At 39.4% G+C, this 19,174-nt stretch overlaps 1 protein-coding gene across 8 annotated transcripts in view; it reads right to left on the reverse strand.

Annotated features, from left to right (window-relative positions):
* Positions 1-19,174, reverse strand: part of slc25a34 (solute carrier family 25 member 34) — a 54,599-nt gene continuing 35,425 nt past the window's right edge. For all 8 annotated transcript variants that reach the window (XM_062053144.1, XM_062053135.1, XM_062053127.1 and 5 more), the window contains 3 exons: positions 18,433-18,585; positions 18,212-18,346; positions 1-1,896 (listed from right to left, as the gene is read on the reverse strand). In XM_062053144.1, coding sequence (XP_061909128.1) covers positions 1,708-1,896; positions 18,212-18,346; positions 18,433-18,585 — 477 coding nt within the window. In that variant the 3' untranslated portion in view covers positions 1-1,707. The remainder of the gene's footprint in view (positions 1,897-18,211; positions 18,347-18,432; positions 18,586-19,174) is intronic.

The raw sequence follows: 19,174 nt of genomic DNA on the forward strand, positions 1-19,174 counted from the left end.
TACACTGAATTTGTTTCAATTAAATTGTCAGCGTAATTTAATGTAAAGAACTTCAGTTCACAAAACTTAAACACAAAAAAACATGAATTCAGTGTCAAAAAAATATTTCAGAATAAAGACACAAATTAACCTCCATATAGATGCCAAAAAATAAGCTCTTGAAAATGAGCCAATTTACCTGACCGATTGCCATTTTAGGGAACCCATGCACTTCCTGTAAGGCAGAGATGCGCGAGTCATTGACAAGTTGTTCGAAACTCGCAAGTCTTTTACAAAACAATGACTCATAGGTACTCGTCTTCGCTAACTCGTTCACTTACTTAAGTTTCACCGTCTCCCGGGTTGAGGAAGACTTAAGTTTTACTTGCTATATGATAGCACCAAGGATAGGATACTAAGCGTGGTATCAGCGTCGATATCTACTGTTTATTTTCACAAATATCGTATTTTGTTGTTTATATTGTTATTGTTTTATATTGTTCTATATTAATACTGTACATTTGTTTGTCTAAAATGTGTCTTGTGTTTTATATAATAATTCATGATTAACAAATGAATCACAAAATCATTGAAAGATCTTGAAAAAATGTCATGTACAAATTATCGGTAATACTTGCTGCTTATTGATTTAATGTCGGATCGAGTATTTGGTCAAATATTGATAGGAATGATCAGTATTGGGTTGATACTAGCATGGTGCGATTGATATTCCTTATTTATCTTCTATGTTGATTTTCAAAACGATGTTTTTGTTATGTTTTGCAGCGGTATATAATCTTATATTGCGCTCAAACTCAAGGAATTAGTTATTGGATACAGCATGATTTGTAGCCAAATATTATTTGAATTAAACCAGTTGCAGTTTTTGCTTTTCTTTACCTAATTTGAGTTCAATCTGCTCAAACAATTCCAAAGAATAAAAAAGGGAATAATAGATATTGTTACACCATTGAATATTGTTGAATTACTCACTGAAAAGTCTGTTTGCCTAAAATCTTTGAGTGTTTAAATCGATTAAAATCATGATCAACGAACGAAAGGCATTATGACAAAAACCTCTCACAAAATGTCAAAGTAAAAAGTATCAGTATCCGTATCGGCAATACTGTCCCTTTATTTACTTGGTATCAGATCCATACCAAAATGTGCAGTATTGCCAGGACATATTCTTAGTCACGTGACAACCATTCCAAAATCTTTCTTATAGTCACTTTGGCACTAAATACAGTAAGTTCATATCAAGTACCAAAATGTATCAGACTGATTGTAGGATACAGGTTGCCTACTGAACTGGTTCAAGTTTCAATGGCGCCCTATGCCAGACCCCCCTTCTAACCGAGATTGAAACTCTTCTAACTTTTGTGACTTGCTTTGCTATTCGGCCCGCACAGGGCGCCAAATAAGTGCCTAATACCAATAAATATGAACTTTTCTTACCCGTCATCCTTGCGGCGCCCCCTAAATAATGCTACCAATGTGGTCCATATCTAAAACAGCCGTTGGAAAAAAAAGGTACAAAATATAACTTTGTCATCATCCAGGCAGACGTTATTGCCACTGAATACATCACAACTTGAGTTAATATCATCACACTTCATGCATTTTACAGGAGTTTCTCAAAGCCGAGCAGCATCATTAATTAGTTGGTCGAGAAAGTTTTTTTTTCCTTCAAAAGTATGCAATATTGATGTTGTGTTTGGGTCCCGTTCAGCCCGACCCCGGGCCCTGCTGTTCCTTTACGGTCTGTTCCCTCAATACGTCCCAGAAGAGCATGCTGAGAACTGTGTGAGGAGCCAAGCGGAGGAAGACCGGACCCATGCCTTTGTATAGACCCAGCAGGCCTTCAGCCTGGCACACCTTCAGCATGCAGTCCCAAAAGCCCCGGTAGAGGCGGCCCTGAGAGGAGCAGAGTGGACAAACACATTTTTGGAGCAGAGTGTGAGAGCACAGAAGGGGACAGATGATACTGAAAGAGTGATGATAACCACAGAACCGTAAAGGAAACAAAGCATTAGAGCCTATGTGTCAAAGTCAAGGCCAGCGAATGAATGATCTTCGGCCCCCGGAATGATATTTGATTAGTATTAGAACCAGCCCGCAGGCCACAGCCGCCTGCTGCTGTTTTGCACGCACCAATACTCCATAATTTGTATGACTTGATGGGGTCCCAGGGACCCCATCAAGTCTTAAAAATGTGGTTCCACAGTACATTTTTGGGGTCCCACTTTTTTGTAAGCGTTTTGAAAACAAATGATAAATGTATGCATTATCCTGTTATATCTCACATTCTATATTGTGTTTTGGAAAAAGGTTGTCATAAACATTGATTCATTTAAAAAAAAAAAATGCTTCATGCATATGTAAATGTATTCAGTTATAAACATTCATTCACTTTCTTCTTTCCTTCATGGATGTAAACTTTACCGCTGCCGGTATTTTTAAAAAATATTTTTATTGTAATATTTTCAGAATGTGTTTGTTCTATTTTTGGCCAAAGTAAGACAAAGAAAACAATCTGAAGTTGTCTTTATTTTTTAGTTTCAATGCCATGATTTTAATAGTCCGGCCCACGTGTGCACAGATTTTCCTCCATGCGGCCCCTGAGCTAAAATTAGTTTGACAGCCCTGAATTAGAGGCAACCAGGGGCGTAAAACCAAATCCTGGGTCCATATACACTTCTTAAGGCCCCCCAATCCCACCCTAAACTCAACATTGTATGTTTACATGCACTAGAATTTTTTTATTTTTTTTTAAAACATGTAAAAGCTTTAATGAAGTTTTAGACAAAAAAAATCTGATTTATAAACACTATATTGCCAAAAGTATTTGGCCACCTGCCTTTATGAACTTGAAGTGCCATCCCATGGAATTGTCCAAAATGTTTTGGTATCCTGGAGCATTTAAAGTTCCTTTCACTGGAACTAAGGGGCTAAGCCCAACACCTGAAAAACAACCCCACACCATAATTCCTCCTCCACCAAATTTCACACTCGGCACAATGCAAGACTCCTGGCAACCACCAAACCCAGACTGGTCCATCAGATTGCCAGATGGAAAAGCGTGATTCATCACTCCAGAGAACGCGTCTCCACTGCTCTAGAGTCCAGTGGGGACGTGCTTTACACCACTGCATCCGACGCTTTGCATTGGACTTGGTGATTTATGGCTTAGATGCAGCTGCTGGGCCATGGAAACCCATTCCATGAAGCTCTCTGAGTACTATACGTGGGCTAATTGGAAGGTCACATGAAGTTTGGAGCTCTGTAGCAACTGACTGTGCAGAAAGTCTTTGCACTATGGGCTTCAGCATCCGCCGACCCCTCTCTGTCAGTTTACGTGGCCTACTGCTTCGTGGCTGAGTTGCTGTTGTTCCCAAACTCTTCCATTTTCTTATAATAAAGTTGACTTTGGAATATTTAGGAGCGAGGAAATTTCATGACTGGATTTGTTGCACAGGTGGCATCCTATGACAGTTCCACGCTGGAAATCACTGAGAGCGGCCCATTCTTTCACAAATGTTTGTAGAAACAGTCTCCATGCCTAAGTGTTTGATTAGGACAACTGATTCTCATCATTTGGATGGGTGGCCAAATACTTTTGGCAATATCGTGTATTTAGATGAGAACATATATTATCTCATCCAGGATGTCGTTGTGGCTTGTGCAGCCCTTTGAGACACTTGTGATTAAGGGCTATATAAATACACTTTGATTGATTGATTGATTGATTGATCCTTGAGCTACTACCTTATGGTGGTAGAGGAGGTTGCATGTCCCAATGATCCTAGGAGCTATGTTGTCTGGGGCTTCTAAATGCCCTTGGTCGGGTCTCCAATGACAACCAGACCAAACGCAGCTCAAAGACTTCTATGAATAGACAGTATCGAGGACTGAGATTTCCCTCACAGAGGTCCCCTTCTAGAGCCAGTTCTGGTTCCCCTGCTGCTCAGGTGATTCCCTTGTTCTGCTAAGGGACTTCAACGCTCACGTTGGCAGCAACACTGAAACCTGGAGAGGTGTGATTGGGAAGAACCCGAGTGGTGTTGTGTTTTGTTATTGGACTTTTGTGCCCGTCACAGATTGTCCATTACAAACACAATGTTCAAACATAAGGGTGTCCATATGTGCACATGGCACCAGGACACCCTCGGCCGCAGTTCCATGATCGACTCTGTAGTTGTGTCATCGGATTTGCAGTCTCATGTTTTGGATAATCGAGTGAAGAGCGGGGCGGAGCTTTTTACCGATCACCACCTGGTGGTGAGTCGGCTCCGATGGTGGGGAGGATGTCTGACAGACCTGGCAGGCCCAACGCATGGTGAGGGTCTGCTGGGAATGTCTGGCAGAGTTCTGTTTCAATTCCCACCTCCGGAACATGTCACGTGGGAGGCACTGGATAATGAGTCTGAGTGGACCATGTTCCGTACCTCTATTGTCGAGGCGGCCGATCGGAGCTGTGGCCGCAAGGTGGTTGGTGCCTGTCGTGACGGCCACTCTCCCAACAGCGCCACGCCGCCCCCGATAATAAATAATGAAATATTTTCAAAACAGGTTACAGGTTACAAAAGATCCTCTTGGTTGCTGACATATGATTAATACAGAGTGTTGGCCTGAAAAACGTCTTTTTCGGAAAAAAAATGTTTTAATGTTATTTACAAAAATGACAGAATGTTAATCAGTCTAACAAAAGAAAATATAGCAACCCCAACTAAAATAAAATACTAAAATCATGTTTTTAATTAATACAGTGTTTAAGGCAACAGTATCAATAATAATAATGAAATCAATAATAGTTGTTTGTTTTTAATCCAAAAATTGCTTCTTAAAAAAAAGAATTTGTAAATTTACAAAAATAAATAAATAATAATGAAACATTTTTTAATTTTTTTGAAATCATGAATTGTTTAAGAATTGGAATAAATAAAAACTGCAAATTGGATATGAATCGATGTTTTGAGCAGCATGTTTAAAAAACCTTTATCACATCCATAAGTGCTAAGAAGACAGTTTAGAGACATTTTGCCTTCCTGGTCATTTAAGTAAATCAGTGGTGTTTAAAGTGTAATTCTCGGAACACAGCTCTTTTTATGGCAAGTTTTAGAAACCAAATAAACAAAAACTAAAAATTTAAAGAAAAATAACAAACACTAACACTATAACAAAGGAAAAACTAAAATTAATAAAAGTAATAATATCAATATTAATAATAATAATTACTGTATATCAATAACAGTTATTTAATGTCATTAATCTAAAAATGTATTCCCCAAAGACAAATTTACCAAAAAATATATTATTATTATAATTACTATTATAAGATTATGAATAAATTTAGAATTTGATTTAATAAGTATCGCGATTTGGATGTGAATTTATTTTTTGAACACCCCTACTAGATAAAATAAGCTTGTTTTTTTGTTCGTTTACAAAAGTGATAACAAATTCAATATAAAGCGGCCAGAATATTAATTGAATGAATCATATAACCAGTCATCATTCACTTAAATATGATTATAAATCTGTTGAGTTTTTTTTCACTTTACAGTTTAAAAAAGAGATTAGCTGATACATGGATTATCATCAGTGGTTAATTCGAATTATAATACAAACCCCGTTTCCATATGAGTTGGGAAATTGTGTTAGATGTAAATATAAACGGAATACAATGATTTGCAAATCCTTTTCAACCCATATTCAATTGAATGCACTACAAAGACAAGATATTTGATGTTCAAACTCATAAACTTTTTTTTGTTTTTTGCAAATAATAATTAACTTAGAATTTCATGGCTGCAACACGTGCCAAAGTAGTTGGGAAAGGGCATGTTCACCACTGTGTTACATGGCCTTTCCTTTTAACAACACTCAGTAAACGTTTGGGAACTGAGGAGACACATTTTTTAAGCTTCTCAGGTGGAATTCTTTCCCATTCTTGCTTGATCAATCAATCAATCAATCAATGTTTATTTATATAGCCCTAAATCACAAGTGTCTCAAAGGGCTGTACAAGCCACAACGACATCCTCGGTACAGAGCCCACATACGGGCAAGGAAAACTCACCACAGTGGGACGTCAATGTGAATGACTATGAGAAACCTTGGAGAGGACTGCATATGTGGGTAACCCCCCCCCTCTAGGGGAGACCGAAAGCAATGGATGTCGAGTGGGTCTGACATAATATTGTGAAAGTCCAACACATCAGCGAAAGTCCAGTCCATAGTGGGACCAGCAGGAACCATCCCGAGCGGAGACGGGTCAGCAGCGTAGAGATGTCCCCATCCGATGGACAGGCTAGCGGTCCACCCCGGGTTGGGAGCAGAGTAGAAAAGAAAAGAAACGGCAGATCAACTGGTCTAAAAAGGGAGTCTATTTAAAGGCTAGAGTATACAAATGAGTTTTAAGATGAGACTTAAATGCTTCTACTGAGGTAGCATCTCTAACTTTTACCGGGAGGGCATTCCATAGTATTGGAGCCCGAATAGAAAACGCTCTATAGCCCGCAGACTTTTTTTGGGCTCTGGGAATCACTAATAAGCCGGAGTTCTTTGAACGCAGATTTCTTGCCGGGACATATGGTACAATACAATCGGCAAGATAGGCAGGAGCGTGACCGTGTAGTATTTTATACGTAAGTAGTAAAACCTTAAAGTCGCATCTTAGGTGCACAGGAAGCCAGTGCAAGTGAGCCAGTATAGGCGTAATATGATCAAACTTTCTTGTTTTTGTCAAAAGTCTAGCAGCCGCATTTTGTACCATCTGTAATCTTTTAATGCTAGACATAGGGAGGCCCGAAAATAAAACGTTACAGTAATCGAGACGAGATGTAACGAACGCATGGATAATGATCTCAGCATCGCTTGTGGACAAAATGGAACGAATTTTAGCGATATTACGGAGATGAAAGAAGGCCGTTTTAGTAACACTTTTTTTTTGCAAATATTTTTATTGAATTTTACAGTTAAAATCACATTTAACAGTCATACTTTGGTCACGCAAAACCTTCATACAATCACACATCCACTCATACCCACTCACATGCACACTTGAGGAGAGAGGTGCACTTAAACTTTAACAATTCAAGGTTTACAGTATAAACATTATTAGAAAAGATACCCAGATATTGTATATATTTATCCATCCATCCCGCTCTGGCTCAGGATCAGCAGGCTATCCAGACCATAGTAAGATGGATGAACATTCCTCAGCATCAAGGATCCTCAGGAAGTGATCCCAAGATCACCTCTCGAGGGCCTCTCCACCATTCACACTTAAAAAAGAAAAGGAAAGTCACAGAAGTTGATCAGATGTAAAACAATACAAAATAAAAAGTCACAAAAAATAAATAAATAAATAAGCAAGTAAACCGTGGGAAGGCCATATCAGAAGTAACAAAAAAAACAATAATAGTGTAGGATCAATACAGAAAATAATAAAGATAATAAAAAAGGAATACAACTACAAAAAAGATGGCAGTTTTTTTTGTTTGTTTTTTTCTTAAATGTCTAAATTATGATTCAATATATGTCAGTAAAGGTTTCCAGGTTTGTTCCCATTTATTCATACTTGCAGAGTTTATAAATCGTATTCTTTCAAGAGTCATTACATTCACAAGTTCATTTAGCCAGTTCCTGAAGTTGGGTGCAGATGGGCTTTTCCAGTCTTTGAGAATGAGTCTTTTGGCCAAGACTGTCCTGAGCAGCAACACGGCTGTAATATATTTTGGAAGGTTTTGTGTTTCTGAAGACCACCCAAACAAGATTATATCCCTGTCAGGGACAAGTTTTCTCTGATATACCCCCGAGTAAAAAAAGAAAATGCTGGACCAAAATGATTGAATAATTGGACATTCCCAAAATGAATGAGACAGTGATCCTTCAGCGGATTTACATTTATCACAAAGTGGAGATGTATCAGGATAAAATTTGTGTAATAAGACTTTGGAGTAGTAAAAACGATGAATCACTTTAAACTGTATGAGCCTAAGTCTGCTGTTAATTGAGCAATTGTGAATTTGAGAGTGTCCGTTCCCATTGCTGTTTGGGTATTGTTGTTCTTAGTTCTTGTTCCCATGCTCTTTTAACACCGTCTGCTGATGTCATGGGCATAATGAAGCAGCTGGCAAATTTGGCGATAAGCTTTTTACTTGTAGGTGATAAATTTAGTAACTCTAAGAGAGGGTGTTTTTCATTTACCAGCTGAGACTTTGAAATGTTTTCTTTAATAAATGTTTTTGCCTGCAAATAGCAAAACCAACTGAATTGGGACAATTTGAATTTGATTCGCAATTGCTCAAATGATGCAAGACTGTCCTCGACAAACATGTCTTTTATGCATTTAATTCCATTCAAGTACCAGTTAAAAAAAATTCTGTCTGTTATCGATGGAATAAATGCATGATTGTGAGACATTGGTGAATACATAGTTACATTGGAAATATTCAATTGTTTTTTAATTTGAGAAAGAATTTTGATAGAATTTCTTACTACTACACTATGGCTTGTTGATTTAATAGAAGAGACTGGTTTAGTAAAAAGTAAAGATAGCAATGATGTGTAAGGTTTAACTAACGACTGCAGTTCCAATTTCAGCCACAAGGGAGCAGAATTAAGTGATTCATTCTTTGGGAACCCCATCTTCCAATAGGTCAATGCGTTCAGATTTGATGCCCAATAATAATTTTTGAACATTGGGAGACCCAGCCCCCCTTCCCTTGTAGATCTGAATAAGTGCTTTTTAGATATTCTGCATTTTTTATATCCCCACACAAAATCTAGAACTAAAGATTCAAGTTTTTTGAAAAAATCTGCAGAAATTAGAATTGGTAAATATTGAAAAAGATAGGTAAATTTTGGCAGGGTAATCATTTTGACAGCATTCACTCTACCTAACATAGAGAGGGGTAGGGTCTTCCAATACTCTATACACACTTTCAATTTCTCAAAAGCTTCAGTAAAGTTCAATTTTAGTAATGATTCATCATTTTTAGATATTTTTAAGCCGAGATAGGATATATAGTTTTCTGCAACTTTAACTGGGTTTTGACTGATCTTAACATTATCTCCTTAAGCTCGCTTTTGGACCAGTTTATTTTGTAACCAGATATTTTACCAAAAGAGTCTACATATTCTAAAAGAAGTGGTAATGCAATTTCTGGCTCAGTAAGTGTAACAAGTACATCATCTGCATAAAGTGAGATGAGACTCTCTGATGTGCCCACTGAAAATCCCTTAATATTAGAGTTCATTCTTAAACCAATAGCCAGTGGTTCTAGGGCCAGATTGAAAAGTAAGGGCGAAAGACAATCGCCCTGTCTCACGCCACGATGTAATTCAAAACTATCCGATATTACATTATTAGTTATGACATATGATTTTGGTGCAAAATAAATTATTTTAACCCATTTTATAAAATGTTCTCCCAACCCAAATAATTTGAGAACATCAAGTAGATAAGCCCACTCAATTGAATCAAAAGCTTTATGAGCATCCAGAGTCAGGACGGCTGCCTTTTTGTTTCCTATGCAGTCCGAGTACAACAAGTTCAATAATCTCCGTACATTGCCAAAAGAAGGTCTGTCCGGGATAAAACCAACCTGATCCGGATAGATCATTTCTGTTATGTGGTTGCTTAACCTTGTTGCGAGTACCTTAGTTAGAATCTTATGGTCTAGATTGAGCAGGGAGATAGGTCTATAATTGGCTGGATCGAGTGGATTTTTTCCCTTTTTTGGTATTATACATATATGAGCTTCATACAAGGAGCTTGGAAGTTTATTGTTTACGAAAGAGTCATTTAACATTCTTAATATTATAGGGGACAGTATTTCACTAAAAGCTTGATAAAACTCTGCACCAAATCCATCTGGACCAGGGCTTTTATTCACGGAGAAAGATTTCAGTGCTTTTAGCAGTTCTTCAATTGAAATAGTATTGTTTAAAGAATTCTGATGGTTTGGACTCAGTTGAGGTAGATTTAATGGAGTAAAAAAATCATTTAAATCATTAACCGATATAGCTGAACTAGATTTATATAATTCTGAATAAAAGTCTTTAAAGACATTGTTGATATCCTGTAAATCTGTACATGTTTCACCTGTTTTTGAGCATATTTTGTGGATAGCAGCTTTAGCTTGATCTCCTTTGAGCTGTCTAGACAGAAGTGTTTGTGGTTTATCAGATATTTCAAAATGTTTTTGTTTATTTTTCAGTAAGAGTTTAGATACTTCCCCGTGAAGAAGAGAATTGTATTCATTTTTCACTTTCAGCATCTTATTATAGTCAGACTGCAAAAGAGAATTTATATGAATTTCTTCCATTTCTTTAATTTATTTTTCCAGTTCTTTATGCCTTTTTCTTACTTCTCTTTGTTTTGAGCTTTCAAATGAAATGATATATCCTCTCACAGTAGCTTTAAGGGCTTCCCACAGTATAGAGTCTGAGACCTCTCCGTTATCATTCACCTCAATAAACTCTTGGATAATCTTGTTCATATACTCTTTAAAATCTTCATATAATAATAATTGTGGATTAAATCTCCATTTTTGTTTGGTTTTATGGAGATCAATTTGGATCTGCATACTCATAGGGCTGTAATCTGAGATGACTCTACTGTGGTACTCAGGATTACTGACATTGGAGAGAGCAGAGGCTTCTACTAAAAAGTAATCGATTCTTGTGTAAGAATTGTGTACAGCGGAGTAAAATGAATACTCCCTTTTATTAGGATGTTTTGTTCTCCATATGTCTATGATATTTCTTGATCTCATAAGATTATTAATGGTTTTAGTTGAGTTAGCAATTACATGAGATTTAGTTGACAATCTATCTAAAGTGGGATCCAAAAGGCAGTTAAAATCACCACCAATGTAGATATGAGAGGAGTTATCATCAGGAAGTAGACCAAAGACTCTATGATAAAAGTTTGAGTCATCTGTGTTTGGTCCATAGATATTCAAAAAAGTTACTGGGTAGGATGTAGTATGACCATTTAATAAAATAAATCTTCCGTTAGGGTCAATTATTTTTGATGTAAGTATAAAAGGCACATTCTTATGAAATAAAATGGCTACACCTCTAGCTTGTGAAGTAAAGGGTGCATGATAAACCTGAGATATCCAGCTAGCTTTAAGTTTGTGTTGGTTGTCTTTACAGAGATGTGTTTCTTGTAAGAATAAAACATCTGCTTTTAATGAATTTAAGTGTGAAAAAACCTTCCCTGCTTTAATATTTTTAGCTAAACCCCCGACGTTCCATGAAACTAGTGTAATTTTTTTCTTATAAGTTGACATCAAAGTTTTTTAGGGTATTTTATCTTTACGTGAAAAAAAACCTTAGTAATTGGCAAGTTGAAATATGATTGTGCACCTTTCTCCTCCACATTCATGCTCAGATTCACACACTCACACCCCATTGTTCCCCCCTCCCTCTGTCCCCATCGTGTGTAGTTCAATGTTTTGGAGTGAAATCTCCATTGTGATGTTATCCATACAACGTCGTGTTGGTCGATTCCCCAGTCCAAAAGTCCCCCACCCCCACCCCCACCTCCATCTTCAGGCGCAGGGCGCATGCTAGTAGTTGCGTTCACTGCTCCAAGCACTAACTCAGCAGCGAAGTGTTTTCTTTTTTTTCTTTTTTTTTTTTTCCTGCGTCCTCCGGTGAAATAAACCTCAGTGAAAAAAGTGTATTTCTGCTTTATGCTTATCATAAGCCTTGTGTGGTGGAGCCGTTATTGATGATTAGCCACTAAGATGTTTTATGATGAAAGTCTTAGTGTCTGTAGGAGAGGTAAACACCTTTACCTGGTCGTTGTACTCCACATGCAGGCGAGCTGGAAAACGCAGCATAAACTTGATTTCCTTCTCCCGCAGCATGTTCATTACCTCTCGAAAGGCCCGTCTTTGCGCTGTCACCTCGGCAGTGTAGTCTGGAAACAGGAAGACGCGCAGGCCGTTGTAGATCAGCTCCTGGCCGCGGCTCAGTCGAAGAAGTAGCTCCTTGTCCTGGTAGAAGTGTATCCTTGCGATGATGCTCCTGGGGCGCTTGCCGTCACCATAGCGAGCGAGCGGGACACGGTGCGCGCGGTCCACCACCACTGGCTTGTAGAAGTTACTCGCTCCAAACAACTTTGGTATCAGGTCCGCAACGAAATCCGTAAGTCTTCCCTTTTCTTCTTGCTCTGGTATCCCGACTATTTTTAAGTTATTACGTCTTGAGCGCCCTTCCAATTCATCAATTTTAGCTGCCAATTTCTCATTGCTCTTCTGCGTTTCAGTCAGTTTTTGTTAGAGCGCTTCGATGCGGCGCTCATGTTCGGAACCTTGCTGCTGCATGTCATCCACTCTGTTGGTCAATGCCGCTTAGTAACACTCTTAATGTGTGACTCAAACGAGAGAGTTGGGTCGAAGATAATACCCAGATTCTTTACCGAGTCGCCTTGTTTAATTGTTTGGTTGTCAAATGTTAAGGTGGTATTATTAAATAGATGTCGGTGTTGAGCAGGACCGATAATCAGCATTTCCGTTTTCTTAGCGTTGAGTTGCAAAAAGTTAGCGGACATCCATTGTTTAATTTCATTAAGACACGCCTCCAGCTGACTACAATCCGGTGTGTTGGTCAGCTTTAGGGGCATGTAGAGTTGAGTGTCATCAGCTAACAGTGAAAGCTAACACCGTATTTGCGTATGATGTCACCCAGCGGCAGCATGTAAATACTAAAGAGTGCAGGGCTAAGAACCGAACCCTGGGGAACTCCGCACGTTACCTTAACATAGTCAGAGGTCACATTGTTATGGGAGACGCACTGCATCCTGTCAGTAAGATAAGAGTTAAACCAAGACAAGGCTAAGTCTGACATACCAATACGTGTTTTGATACGCTCTAATAAAATATTATGATCAACAGTATCGAAAGCGGCGCTAAGATCAAGAAGCAGCAACATAGATGACGCATCAGAATCCATCGTTAGCAATAGATCATTAGTCATTTTTGCGAGGGCTGTCTCCGTAGAGTGATTTGCCCTGAAACCGGATTGAAAAGGTTCACAGAGATTGTTAGTCACTAAGTGTTCATTTAGCTGCTGTGCAACAATTTTTTCGAGGATTTTCGAGATAAACGGAAGGTGGGACACCGGCCGGTAGTTTACCATGAGGTCAGGATCGAGGTTAGGTCTTTTGAGCGGAGGATGAATAACCACTTTTTTGAATGCTAGGGGACCAGTGCCAGAGGAAAGTGATAAGTTTATAATATTTAACACTGATGGACCTAATAATACAAAAAGCTCCTGAATTGGGTCAAGTAAACATGTTGTTTGTTTTGTCCCATTTACACATTTTAACAATTCCTCCAATGTTATTTCATCAAAGAGAGAGAAACTATTTTGGAGGGCAGTGTCCGTCGTATATACAGTCGTATCTGTGTTAATAGAACCCAGTTGTAGCTGAGATGCATTGTCTTTAATCTCTTTTCTAATGACTTCAATTTTCTTATTAAAGAAATTCATAAAGTCATCTGCTGAGTGGGTGGAGCTACTGGGAGGAGTTCCTTGTTGGGTTAGCGATGCTACTGTCCTAAACAAAAATTTAGGATCATTTTTGTTGAGGTGGATGAGATTTGAGTAATATTTAGCTTTAGCTGAGGTAAGCATGCGTTTATAAGTTATTAAACTATCACTCCATGCTTGATGGAAAACCTCAAGTTTAGTCGCACGCCATTTGCGTTCCAGCTTTCTACATGATAATTTCTGGGCTTTAGTTTCTTCTGTAAACCATGGGGTACGCCTTTTAGGTACTTTTTGATGTACAGCTTAAGTTGTTCAACAGTCCGGGGGTCTATGTTGTGGTATTTTAGGCTTCATAATGCGCCACACATTTTCAATGGGCGACAGGTCTGGACTACAGGCAGACCAGTCTAGTACCCGCACTCTTTTACTATGAAGCCACGTTGATGTAACACGTGGCTTGGCATTGTCTTGCTGAAATAAGCAGGGGCGTCCATGGTAACGTTGCTTGGATGGCAACATATGTTGCTCCAAAACCTGTATGTACCTTTCAGCATTAATGGCGCCTTCACAGATGTGTAAGTTACCCATGTCTTGGGTACTAATACACCCCCATACCATCACAGATGCTGGCTTTTCAACTTTGCGCCTATAACAATCCGGATGGTTCTTTTCCTTTTTGGTCCGGAGGACACGACGTCCACAGTTTCCAAAAACAATTTGAAATGTGGACTCGTCAGACCACAGAACACTTTTCCACTTTGTATTAGTCCATCTTAGATGAGCTCAGGCCCAGCGAAGCCGACGGCATTTCTGGGTGTTGTTGATAAACGGTTTTCGGCTTGCATAGGAGAGTTTTAACTTGCACTTACAGATGTAGCGACCAACTGTAGTTACTGACAGTGGGTTTCTGAAGTGTTCCTGAGCCCATGTGGTGATATCCTTTACACACTGATGTCGCTTGTTGATGCAGTACAGCCTGAGGGATCGAAGGTCACGGGCTTAGCTGCTTACGTGCAGTGATTTCTCCAGATTCTCTGAACCCTTTGATGATATTACGGACCGTAGATGGTGAAATCCCTAAATTCCTTGCAATAGCTGGTTGAGAAAGGTTTTTCTTAAACTGTTCAACAATTTGCTCACGCATTTGTTGACAAAGTGGTGACCCTCGCCCCATCCTTGTTTGTGAATGACTGAGCATTTCATGGAATCCTCTTTTATACCAATCATGGCACCCACCTGTTCCCAATTTGCCTGTTCACCTGTGGGATGTTCCAAATAAGTGTTTGATGAGCATTCCTCAACTTTATCAGTATTTATTGCCACCTTTCCCAACTTCTTTGTCACGTGTTGCTGGCATCAAATTCTAAAGTAAATGATTATTTGCAAAAAAAAATTTTTTTTATCAGTTTGAACATCAAATATGTTGTCTTTGTAGCATATTCAACTGAATATGGGTTGAAAATGATTTGCAAATCATTGTATTCCGTTTATATTTACATCTAACACAATTTCCCAACTCATATGGAAACGCGGTTTGTATATTAATATGATTACATTACAAAACCCAAAACCAGTGAAGTTGGCACGTTGTGTAAATCGTAAATAAAAACAGAATACAATGATTTGCAAAGTCTTTTCAACCTATATTCAATTGAATAGACTGCAAAGACAAGATATTTAACGTTGGAACTGGAAAAGTTTGTTATTTTTTGCAAATATTAGCTCATTTGGAATTTGATGACTGCAACATGTTTCAAAAAAGCTGGCACAAGTGGCAAAAAAGACTGAGCAAGTTGAGGAATGCTCATCAAACACTTATTTGGAACATCCCACAGGTGAACAAGCTAATTGGGAACAGGTGGGTGCCATGATTGGGTATAAAAACAGCTTCCATGAAATGCTCAGTCATTCACAAACAAGGATGGGGCCAGGGTCACCACTTTGTAAACAAATGCATGAGCAAATTGTCGAACAGTTTAAGAACAACATTTCTCAACGAGCTATTACAAGGAATATAGGGATTTCCCCGTCTACGGTCCGTAATATCATCAAAAGGTTCAGAGAACCTGGAGAAATTACTGCACGTAAGCAGTATGCCCGTGACCTTCGATCCCTCAGGCGGTACTGCATCAAAAAGCGACATCAGTGTGTAAAGGATATCACCACATGGGCTCAGGAACACTTTAGAAAACCACTGTCAGTAACTACAGTTTGTTGCTACATATGTAAGTGCAAGTTGAAACTCTACTATGCAAAGCGAAAGCCCTTTATCAACAACACCCAGAAACGCAGCCGGCTTCGCTGGGCCTGAGCTCATATAAGATGGACTCGTGCAAAGAGTAAAAGTGTTCTGTGGTCTGACGAGTCCACATTTCTAATTGTTTTTGGAAACTCTGGACGTTGTGTCCTCTGGAACAAAGAGGAAAAGAACCATTCGGATTGTTATAGGCGCAAAGTTCAAAAGCCAGCATGTGCAATGGTATTAGTGCCCAAGGCATGGGTAACTTACACATCTGTGAAGGCACCATTAATGCTGAAAGGTACATACAGGTTTTGGAGCAACATATGTTGCCCTCCAAGCAACGTTATCATGGACGCCCCTGCTTATTTCAGCAAGACAATGCCAAGACACGTGTTACAACAGCGTGGCTTCATAGTAAAAGAGTGCGGGTACTAGACTGGCCTGCCTGTAGTCCAGACCTGTCTCCCATTGAAAATGTGTGGCACATTATGAAGCCTAAAATACCACAACAGAAGCTGTACATCAAGCAAGAATGGGAAAGAATTCACCCTGAAAAGCTTCAAAAATTGGTCTCCTCAGTTCCCAAACGTTTACTGAGTGTTGTTAAAAGGAAAGGCCATGTAACACAGTGGTAAAAATGTCCCTGTGCCAACTTTTTAGCAATGTGTTGCTGCCATTAAATTCTAAGTTAATGATTATTTGCAAATAAAAAAATAAGTTTCTCAGTTTGAACATTAAATATCTTGTCTTTGCAGTCCATTCAATTGAATATAAGTTGAAAAAGATTTGCAAATCATTGTATTCTGTTTTTATTTACCATTTACACAACGTGCCAACTGGTTTTAGGTTTTGTATTATTAGTGCATATCCTCTGCGATGAGGTTACGACTTGTCCAGGGTGTACCCCGCCTTCCGCCCGAATGCACCTGAGATAGGCTCCAGCACCCCCGCGACCCCGAACGGGACAAGCGGTAGAAAATGGATGGATGGATGGAGTGCATATCCTGGGGGTTAAAGGTGCTGTTTGCAGCTTCCTCACAGTTACATTTATCGAAGCAAAAACTACAACAATAACACCACAAGCTAGCTTAGGTTACCATTAGTGGTTTAACAGAACATATTTGTTTGACAATTGTAAAAAAATGTTTCCAATTATAAAGTTTATGTAATAATTTTTTTTACAGGCCCGAATAAAATGATTGGTGTTTACGGGGCTTACTCACCTGGTCTCCTCAACACGCGCAGAGAGCGCATGCACACATAATTGGCAGTCATGTTGTTGTTACGAGAGAACATACTGTCTATTCAATGACAGCTAACGCTAGCTATCCAAATTGCTGTTATTAGCTAACAACCCTTAAAGCTAATGCGCGTGCATGTGTTACTTAAGTACATATTTACATCATTATGTACGAGAAGCCATAAGAGGGCGGGACATTGGAAAACTGCCACCCTCTAGGCCAGGGGTGTCAAACTCCTTTTAGATCGGGGGCCACATGGAGAAAAATGTACTCCCAAGTGGGCCGGACTGGTAAAATCACGGCACGATAACTTAAAAATAAAAGACAACTTCAGATTGTTTTCATTGTTTAAAAATAGAACAGTCACATTCTGAAAATGTACAAATCATAATGTTGTTGGGGTTTTTTTACACTGAAATGTTGCGGTTAATAGTATTCTATCTTTATTTGTCGTTATTTATACTTTCTGAATAAATTATGTGATAATGTTCATCAGTCAACTCATTGGTGTTAATTTTCAATCTGTAAAGATAAAAAAATATATATCAAAATCAAATTACAGCATGTTATTTACGTAGTTTGCTCATTTTCCTTGACTGGTGCACTAATGTGGTTTATTTTATTTTACATACATAGTATCATCTACAAAGATACGAAGAATTGCTATTGCAACATTTAGAACAGCAGTTTCTTTCATTCAAAAATTTCGGCTCATTTTTATACTTAGCAAACTCATCCCGCGTGCCGGATGAAACCTGTTTGTACGTTTGACACCCCTGCTCTAGGCATCTGTGTGAATGTTGCCTCTTTCAGCCTTCCACTGTCATTAAAACCTGGTGATGCCTCTGCTTTTAACTTTAATAGAGGGTCCTTGGACGCACTACAGTTACGTGCAATGAGATGCAAAAGTGAAACTTGTACATAACTTTCTCCTATAGGTAGTCTTAGACATTCTTAATTTGATTCAAGAAACTCTATTATTCAACTTTATATGATTTTTATATTTATAATTTAGTTTTTTTTTTATAAGTCGACAGAATTTTTTTTGGCAAAATTAAAAAAAAAAAACTAATTACGTTTGGGGTCCCAGTACAATATCCCCACTTTCCCCTTCCCTGCACGCTCCCTGTCCTGGCTGCTCAGCACAGTATGGCTGAAGCGGCATAAAGTAAGTCACTGATCAATTAGGCGATTTCTTTTTACGCTTCAATGTTGACGCAGCACAACCCACCTCGTGAAAGTCATCCACCGGCTGATTGTAGAGTCGCGTGCTGATGACGTCAAAAGGTGTCATGGCGACGGCCACGGCGACCCCGCTGATGCTGGCCGCTGTCAAAGCCGTCAGCCAGTTGCCAGGGCCGAACCACTGCGAGGACGAAGGGAGAGAGATTAGCTAGCAGCCGCTCAATCACGTGCGCTCCAAAAATGGCAGCCGTTGAGCCCGCCGCCCACCTGTGAATGTGTGACCCACTGCTTGGCCGAGGTGAAGGTTGCCAGTTGAGCAGCTGAGCCGACGGCGACTCGAGGCACGGCTCCGTTCACACCCCTCCAGAGTCCGAGTAAGCCCTCCTTTCTGTATATGGTGACAAAGGCACTGGACGCTCCCTGCAATGTGCAAAGAGAGGATCTTTGATGTGCATTTCTTTTTTTATTGCAGAACGTCTTAAAAAGCAGAATCTCATCAAGGATCTTTGGCTAGTGTTGTTGCTGTAGGTCGGGGGTCAGCAACCCATGGCTCTTTAGCGCCGCCCTAGTGGCTGCCTGGAGTATTTTTTTAAAAGGATTGAAAATGGAAAAAGATGGGGGGAAAATATTTTTTTGGTTTTGGTATGTTTTTTGTTTGAGGACAAACATGACACATGGAACGATAGGAAGGTGGCAGTAGAGGCTTATCTGGACTCCGGGGCTGACGATAGTCTGATGGACTATGCGTTCGCCCAACAGAACGGGATTCCCTTGGTGTCTTTGGACAAGGACCTTCCAGCTCAAGCCCTGGATGGACGTCCATTGGGTCCCATCAGACATCGCACGGAGCCCCTGCTACTCACCTTATCTGGGAACCATATTGAGACGAATCGCTTCTGGTTACTGGAAGCCCCTGTCGCCTCGGTGGTTCTGGGAAGAGCATGGCTGGAACAGCATGACCCACATGTCTCCTGGACCTCCGGAAAGATCATGGCGTGGAGCACCTTCT

Source organism: Entelurus aequoreus, linkage group LG01 (genome assembly GCF_033978785.1).
Source record: "Entelurus aequoreus isolate RoL-2023_Sb linkage group LG01, RoL_Eaeq_v1.1, whole genome shotgun sequence".
Lineage (NCBI taxonomy): Eukaryota > Metazoa > Chordata > Actinopteri > Syngnathiformes > Syngnathidae > Entelurus > Entelurus aequoreus.